General features: G+C 41.5%; 2 protein-coding genes across 4 annotated transcripts in view; one reads left to right on the plus strand and one right to left on the minus strand.

The window, feature by feature from the left end:
* The window catches only part of FHOD3 (formin homology 2 domain containing 3), a 514,974-nt gene extending 512,550 nt beyond the window's left edge, over window positions 1-2,424 (plus strand). For both annotated transcript variants that reach the window (XM_049769642.1, XM_049769643.1), the window contains one exon: window positions 803-2,424. In XM_049769642.1, coding sequence (XP_049625599.1) covers window positions 803-885 — 83 coding nt within the window. In that variant the 3' untranslated portion in view covers window positions 886-2,424. The remainder of the gene's footprint in view (window positions 1-802) is intronic.
* The window catches only part of RPRD1A (regulation of nuclear pre-mRNA domain containing 1A), a 1,137,547-nt gene that overhangs the window by 744,696 nt on the left and 383,862 nt on the right, over window positions 1-8,989 (minus strand). The gene's annotated exons all lie outside the window — the stretch shown is intronic.

Here is an 8,989-nt window from a genome sequence, read left to right on the forward strand (position 1 = left end):
TAATAGGATATGTCTTGCTCCTCATTCACCCTTATCCTGACATCAATATTGATTGACACTAAACAATGGGAAAAACTTTAAACTAAGACAGTTTAGTACTATTATTCCTCCAACTGACAGCTGTAAGCCCCAGCAAACGAGGTCCCGGTCCTTTAACTGCCCATGTGTTTCTCTAAGGGTATTCACTAACTCCCTCCTGGAGAAGTTTGACATTCTGCTCTTCGGCACCCAGTCTGCAAGGATCACTGGTTATTCTCTCCTGCCACCCTTTGATGAGTTGAAATGAATATCCAGATTGTTCTAGAATCACCCTGACTGCTTGCCTTGTTCTGGATGTCCTTAAATGTCTTACACTGTGAGGCTGTGGATGCATTGTTTCGCCTCCCGCAGATTTGTGGGGTTAGCTTCCCCATTTTGCCTGAACAAGAATTTTCACGTTTTTCCAACTTAGATTCACTTTTTAGGCTGGCCAGAGCTAAGCTCTCAGCTTGGCATTTGCTTTCTCAGAAAACTTGCAAAGGCAGGCAGGCTCTCCCCAAATCTCTCTCCTCTTGGCTCTCCAGGTCCACACTCATGGTCAGCCTCTTGTGGCATCAAGACTTGTTCCATCAGACACATCTATGGCCTTGCTGGTAGGAGTAGGATGGAAGAGCGGAGTAGGGCTGGACAGCCTTTCAGAGCACAGTGACCCCCTGGCCCTCTGGGAGTCCATGAGAAGGGGAATGGTGGGCTGATGTGAGGTGTTTAATGCTAATACTTCCTTCTCTTCTCAATCCCTGGCTGTGCCCTGTGGTTCCTGCAGTACGAAGAACCCTGAAGAGTGGCCTGACCCCCGAAGAAGCCAGAGCCCTAGGCCTGGTGGGCACCTCTGAGCTGCAGCTGTGACCTGCAGGGGCCCCTGAGATGCATGTGTGAGCAGAAACTGAGCTCTAGTGAGGGATGGGGGTGGGGGACAAGGGAAACTCTATGTGAACATGGAAAGTTCTGAAAGGGGGTGTCCTCTCATGGCCTCCTGCATCCGCTTCCTCCTCATGCCAGCTGTGCTGCCTGGTTCCTGGTACCTGGCTGTGCCGCCTCACGTGTGCCACCTTTCCCGAGTGAAGGCGGCTCTTTGCAACCTGGTCTCTTCCGTGGTTGCTTTGATCATGAGGATGTCTGACTGGCTCCACTGGCTAGGTCTGTCCGCCACACCAGACCAAATGGGGAAAGCGCCAAAGTGTTAAGCGGGAGGTGGCGCAGGTTGTGGGCCGGTTAGGTTGTGGATTTTAAATGTACTAAGTGTTTATACTAATTCATACATGTATACCATAGTTCAAGTACTAAATAAATGGAGTCTCATGCCACCACAGGCCCTGGTGTCCTGGGCTGCACTGGCACCTTTGCCTGAACCAGCAGCTCTGACATGAAAAGGGCTGTGACTCCCAGTGACCTTCAGGCCCTTGGGTTTCTTGTTAAGAGTGTGAGTAGCACTGCCACTGTGCTCCCAGAAACTTCTGCTTTTTAGTCTTCAGTCCTTGCTGAGGCACCTATTGGCTGTTATTTCCTGTCACTTTGCCCAGAGGCTTGATCTGTCTCTGTGTTGACACTGAAGGGAAAAATTAGAGCCGTGTATGAAAAATCTAAACTCTTCTGCTGTTCACTTTCTGGTCTCATGTACAAATTCATTTTCTTAAAAACTTGACCTAGTCACTACATGAAAACGTAAAAGTGTTGTCTCCAGGAATCTTCAGAGATAGTTCAAGTCCAGGCCATCTGGAGCTAAGAAACAAGATGAGAAGGCACCAGCCCCTCAGTCCCGGCTCTCATGGATACTGAAGAATTGCTGGCTCTAAGGATGATGACCACGCAGCAGTAGTTGGGAGCCACGACTTTCACCTTTGCCTCACAAGAAGTCTGCATTCCGGGATCTAGGTGTACATGACTTAAAGACAACATGAGGCTGTGTTGTTCACAGAACCAAAGACAGTATGCCACTCCATTGGCCTCTGTGAGAGTGTCCCCTCTTCTACACCCCCACTCACAGAGACAGTGAGAATCTTTCAAGCAGGCCCTTGTTAAATAGCACACGATCCATGTGAGTAGCCCAGGAAACTGTAAGTGCTAGGTCTGTATATTAAGTGGAATGTATTGAATCACTTTTGTGAAAAGGAGACCCAGAGTATTCATGTCCATTTTCTTATGGTTCTAAATAGCTTGTAACACGGTTGGTTCTGAAAATGGTCTAGTGGCTTGTAAAAGTGTTTGCCTGTTGCATTGGCATTGAAAACAGAAATGGAATAGCTGTGTCACTGACATTGTGTAAACAAAAGAAAATGTGTTTTTGCTGCAGTTAATTCAGCCAAATACTTTGATGTCCTACCAGAGCCATTGGTGTTTGTTTTTGCTGACAGTTTTGCTTTAAATAAAAGATCACATTTGGATGGATATTATTATTATTATTATTTTGGTGGTACTGGGACTCAAACCCACAACCTCACATCCGCAAGGCCAGTGATTTACCATTGAATTATACCCCCAACTCAAAGGTCACATTTAGAAGTAATCAAATTAAGGTTAACTCTTAAGGACTAAAAAATTCTCAGATAACACAAGCCAGTAAAACCCATTTGTTTTATTATTATGGTCAGGAAAAGAGCCTCACTTTTTATTGGGAATCTGGTAATTCCCAGTATTGGGAACTTCAGTAGTTTTAGTAGAATTAAAGGATTATTTTGTTACTCATTCCCTCCCCTTGTTGCCTATATTAGCATTTTGAAAAAAGAGGAACACTTTTTTTGGGGGGTGGGGGGTTCACACCTGGCAGCACTCTGCGGTCACTCTGGGCTCTACACTCAGAAATCACTTCTGGCAGGCTCAGGGGACCATATGGGATGCTGGGATTTAACCACTGTCATTCTGCATGCAAGGCAAATGCTCCACCTCCATGCTATCTCTCCGGCCCTCACTTTATTTCTTGAAGAAGTGAATGGTACCCTTGGTAGATCTTCTTGTGCTTATTTCTTAAGTTGGATTTAAATTCTAAAATTAGGAAAGGCCTGAATTTTGTCTTTGGAATTGTGTTTCTATTTATAACTTACTGGAGGATTTGAGGATTGAGGTGAGGGTACATATGACTCTACTGGACTGAAGACCCAGAATTGTTTTTTTCCAATTCTGTCATTGAACATGGTATAGGGAAAATGCAGGGATAGATTGACTGGGGGTCAAGAGACCTGAGCCTGCCTCCTAAATGACCATTTATTTGCTCATGACTCTGAGGTGATGTTTTTCTAAATACCTATTAGTAAGGTAATAATAGCCGGCTAGGGAAAAAAAGTCCTAGTCATGCAAACTTGTAAATAATATGCTTTTAGGAAGGGACCTTACAGATGTGAATGAATTAAGGATATCTGACACCTCTATTTTTACCCAGTGAAATGGATGTTGAGCTTTTAGCCTCCAGATCTAGCAGAGATTACATTTGTATGGCTTTATGCCAGGGGCATGTGGCCATTTATTATGTAGCCTGAGGAAATATAATGTGAAGTGCAAGCCTTTATAGAGATGACTGTGGGCTAGGGCTAGAAAGAGGGGAGTTATACTCAACTAAAACTCTAATTTAATAATTATGTGCCTAACTTACATCCTTTATGAGGAAGATGGGTAAGTAAAATATTTATTGAAGACACCTCTGGAAACTTTCATCTAAGATTTTTATGTAATTCTTATAGCTGGTCTGCATTTTATTTATAAATTTATGTTCTGCATTTGTTTTTTTTATTTATTTATTTATTTATTTATTTATTTATTTATTTATTTATTTACATTATGAAGAAAGAGAAGAGGATGCCCTTTTGACTGGTGCCAGCCTGCAGTGAGAGAGCAGACCGTTCAGGCATCTGATGCTCAACCAAGGGCTAATCAGGTCATCATAGTTTCATATCAATTATCCTTTAATTCTTTAGATTCATCAGAAGAACACGTGGGATTTAGAGAATTTGTAGGTCCAACATTATTTCAGCTCTTTCCTCTTATTAACTACTGAATTTGCAACATTAACGTTGTTTCCAGAAAGTTTTGCCATTGAGAAGCTGGGGTCCATGCACAAAAAAGCGAATGAGCTGGAAATTGCCCTTGAACGACAGCACAGCCTAATCATGGAGAGGAAGAGCTGGGACTAAATCCTTAAGGTCCAGGTGATTTGGTGTGTGCTGGGCCTGCCTCATTTTCAGGACTCATGCTGCTGCAGGCACTTGCTTTATGTTAAGTAGAGCAGGATGACATTTGTATGTGCCCATCCCCAAGGCCAGACTCAGGCACACTCCCTTCCTTCCTCATTTTGTTAGAGATACCAATCAGCCATTTCCATTTTATACATGCAGTTCTAATTTCCACTAAGCTCTAAGTAATCTGCTTTAGGTATAGGTTTTGGTTTAGTATAAGTGATTCCACCAAGGACCAGCAAGTTTAATCAACCTCAAGGTAAACCACCACCACATCTGTTGCTGTCAGACCAGGGTTTTCCCAGACCTTGGCAGGTCACCATGGACTGCTTGGTTGGACCTCCAAAGCAGGAGGCTTGGCCTTTGCTCTTTCAGGAAATAAAGCAGGAACTTTCATTTTCATTCATTTTCTTTAAAAAAGAACCTCTCCCCTAAAAAGCCAGTTTTAAGCTAGAGCTGCCCTCTGGGAAGGTCTGATTGGGGCAGTCAGCTGCTGCTGGGCAGTAAACGAGGTAACCCTTTGCAAAAACAAACAAAATGACCGAATCCTGTACAGGATTTAGTTTTGTAAACTCCAATTTTCAAATAAAAATAATTTAAATGGGAACTATACAGGGTGCATTGGCTGCCTTGGAAAACTTTTCTGACTTCTTATCTAATCCTGTGGGGGGAAAATGGGCCTCCTTTATTGCTCCACCAACTTAGACAAGGGCTTTGTGACTGGAACTCAGCACACAGCATCAGGCAGGCTGTGAGCCTCAGAGTCCTTTATGGCTTACGTTAGGCATGAGGTTGAAAGTGACAAAGGAATAAAGGGATCCTTTTGAGGCTAAACTCAGTTCTCTGGATTGCAGTCTGAATGGGAGCAAATGCGTTTTAAAGCAGAAACCCCACTGTGCAGCTAATATGAAAAAGTAATTTGTCTCTTTGAAACACTAGTGAAATTTTAAAAGGCTGTGGAATGTTAGATTAGTTCCTAAGTAAACACAGTATATGAAAGTTCACTGCTGGGTTAAATGTGTCAAGATTATGTTTATTAGAAAAATATTTCAGGACAAAAATTGAATGTCTTGTACTTGAAAGAATTTTTCCTAATAGCGAGGGCCCATTTTTTAATGGCCTAATAAATATATGTGGTGACATCAAGGTGACAGGAATATAATTTTCTGTTCATTAAGTGTATTTAATGGAACCCAATACTCTGTTCCAGAAACCTGTGATCACTCTAGAGCACTGGCCCAAAGATGCAAGCTGGTCTCAGGTGTTAAGGGCAGTGATCTAGAACTATCTATGGGAAGAGATGGACCTTAAAAACCACCAGGTACTTAATCAGACTCTCAAGTGCAATCGATACCTCCTTTATCATAGGTGGACCATGTTTAAAAATAAAGTTAAAGTCTAACATGGGCTCTATTATGCTGAGTGAAATAAGTCAGAGAGAGAGGAGAGTGAGAGAGAGAGAGAGAGAGAGAGAGAGAGAGAGAGAGAGAGAGAGAGAGAGAGAGAGAGAGAGAGAGAGAAATGCAGAATGGTCTCACTCATCTATGGGTTTTAAGAAAAATGAAAGACATTCTTGCAATAATAATTTTCAGACACAAAAGAGAAGGGCTGGAAGTTCCAGCTCACCTCATGAAGCTCACCACAAACAGGGATGACTTTTGTTAGAGAAATAACTACGTTTTGAACTATCCTAATAGTGAGAACGTATGAGGGTTATAGAAAGCCTGGCGGGGGTTGGGTGGGGAGGAGGGAGATTTGGGACATTGGTGATGGGAATGTTGCACTGGTGATGGGTGGTGTTCTTTACATGACTGAAACCCAAACACAATCATGTATGTAATCAAGGTGTTTTAAAGAATATATATATAAGTCTAACATGGGGACACAGTAAAGGTAGCTGTTTCTTCTAGAGGTTTAATCTTGTTCATTTGCTCCTTCCAGCTCTTGAAGTATAGAATATTTGTCTTGCATTAAATTGAACTAATTCTGAAGGTGATTTGTGCCCCTTCGCACACAGGAACAGGGAGTATCTTGTCTTCAAGGTACTCTTTGCCAAGCTGGTTTTTTTGTGTTTTGGTGTTGGGGCCACACTTGGTGGTGCTCAGGGTTTACTCCTGGCTCTGTATTCAGGAAACTTGGAGCGCTTGGAGACCCACATGTAGTTCCAAGATTGAATCCGAAGCAAATATGGGAAAAGCAAGTTATCTTTCCAGTCGCTTTTGCCAGTCTTCTGCTGGGAACAGAGGAAAGGGCAAGTTAATGATCTCCAGGGATGCAGCTGATACTTTGAGAAAGGTCATTCTTGGCTTAGGTGTTTTCAAAGTCAGGCTTCCAGGGAGAACAGAGTGAACTCACTACTTTAAGATGCAGAAAGCCTATTATTTCTTTTCACTCCTAAGATCAGAGATCTTGAGTCTGAGCAGGTCTTTGCCATCTGGGGAAAGCTCGGTATAGCCCTCATTGTATCCAAGACTGCTGCTCAGTTTCCAACGTGGGGGCAGACTCCTAGGCTTTCCTTGAGAGCCAGGGTTCTGAATACATAGAATATATAAATAAAAATATATAAAATAGAAGTGCAGGAACATAAAAATAGAAAATACAGTCCTAGAAACATGACTTAAGTGAACTAAACAGATATTCCCATTTCTTGTATGACAATGGGGCTTGAGAGAATTGAGAACTGTAAAATAAAAAACGACATCCATGGTTTAGAACAGGATTAGAGAACTGATAGGAATGTTGTGTCTATGCAATCTAGAATATAGTATCTATGAAATTATAAATCCTTGAAATGTTTTCAGAGACCGTGAAACAATATGACATTTTTAAGTGGTTATGTGTTCTTGGTGACCAGCATATTGAACAGGCCTGAGAGAATATCCCTTTGCACTATGAACTGCTGTTTATTCACTTTACACAACTGAGGCTTTTCTTTGAAATCTGATGTGTACAATTGCTTTTGACTGCCATTTACTCCATCAAGAACTTTATGCCTTTGTCATCTCTCAGGTGAGGTACAACAGATTTAGTCCATGTGAAACTAATTGTTCAGCTGCTGAAATGACCTAGTTAGATGGTTACCTTCATTTTGTGTGCTCCATGTGGGTACTGGGCAAGGCATGATAGGGACTTCAGGAAAACAGAAGGGTGTATAACCACACAGATTCCAATTCTTAGACCTGGCACATAAGACTTTTGAGCCACAGGCAATAACTTGTTGGCTTGACTATCTTATTTTGTACAGACAATTCCATTGACATTGATTTTTGTTCAAGTGTAGAGCGCACAGCTTCAAAGGAAGTTTGCACACACAAACCCCACACCTTATCTTCTCTTTGTTTTGGACACTTACCATGTAGCACTCTATCAATCTACTATTTATTCTTTTTTTTTGTTTTGTTTTTGGGTCACACCTCAGTACTCAGGGGTTACTCCTGGTTCCATGCTCAGAAATTGCTCCTGGCAGGCTCGGGGGACCATATGGGATTCGAACCAATGACCTTCTGCATGAAAGGCAAACGCCTTACCTCCATGCTATCTCTCCGGCCCCTACCATTTATTCTTATTTGGCAATTCCATTGGTCTCTTTCTTGGACACTTCGTTATGTGTTACTGTCTATACTCTTATTTTGATTCTCTAAAATGAAATAGAGCACTTTTCATTCCTCTGACTTATTTCACTTAATATACCCTCCAGTGCTATCGACATTGCAGTAAAATGCAAGGTTTCCTCTTAGTTGCAAAGTATTTCACTAAGTATATATTGCACAATTTTTTTTTAATCTGACTGAGTCTAACTGGACAAGACTCTAACTTGTTCAGAAGCTTCACAGGCATGGAAGAGAAAACTTGTGCCATAGTAGATGAGATTACCGTATTTGCCGGCTAGATGACCCCCTAATTTAGCAGTTAAAACATAGGTTTAGGCATATATTCGCTGTATCAGACAGAACGTTCCTGTGCTGTATGTGTTCCTGTGCTCATGTACCACAGTGAGCCAATCATAACAAGCAAAGGTTCAAAGGTTATACTGTCATAGACTTCCTCTCTGACTCTGGCCCATCTGAGCAGGCTTTTTACAGTGTAGATTCAGGTCCAGAACATTGTCTAATTTGCATGCATAAAAAGCCTGCTTGGATTGGCTGAGTTAGAGAGGTCCAGTGATTGGTGCAGGATTGAGTTGGAAAATTCGTTTTGTGGCAATATTCAGACCATTTTCCGGGATATACTCAGCGTATACGATGACCCCTGAATTTCGGTTGACTTTTTTTGTTTCAAAAGTCGTCTTATACGCCGGAAAATATGGTACTTAGTTTCCAGTGGGGGTGAATCAGTCAAATGCTGGAATCTCTTAACTACATTTCTGCTATTATCCTTGACAACTTGGTCCCGTTCCTTTTCTACTAGTCCATGAGTTAAACGGCTGTGAACAGTGATGGTGCATTTCACAGAGTTTAGCAAAGCAATGCTTGGTAATTTTTTTAATGGTCAATTTACTACTTTAAAATTTGGCAAAAGTACACACAACACAAAGCTGAAAACAAGAAACTTTAAAGGAAATTAAAGATGAGAAAGTATAGACAACTAAAAAATGAATAAAGATGTATTTGTTGAAAGGTATAAACACAACCATTATCTTTAAGAGTATTCATGGAATATTATGACCTATTAAAGGTATCAACATTCTAAAAATGACTAATATAAATAACAATGATTTAACTGTGGAGTAGTGTGAAAATATGCAACTCTAAACAATAAAACTTTTGAGTGTTCCACTCTCTGAACTA

This window comes from Suncus etruscus, chromosome 3 (genome assembly GCF_024139225.1).
Source record: "Suncus etruscus isolate mSunEtr1 chromosome 3, mSunEtr1.pri.cur, whole genome shotgun sequence".
Lineage (NCBI taxonomy): Eukaryota > Metazoa > Chordata > Mammalia > Eulipotyphla > Soricidae > Suncus > Suncus etruscus.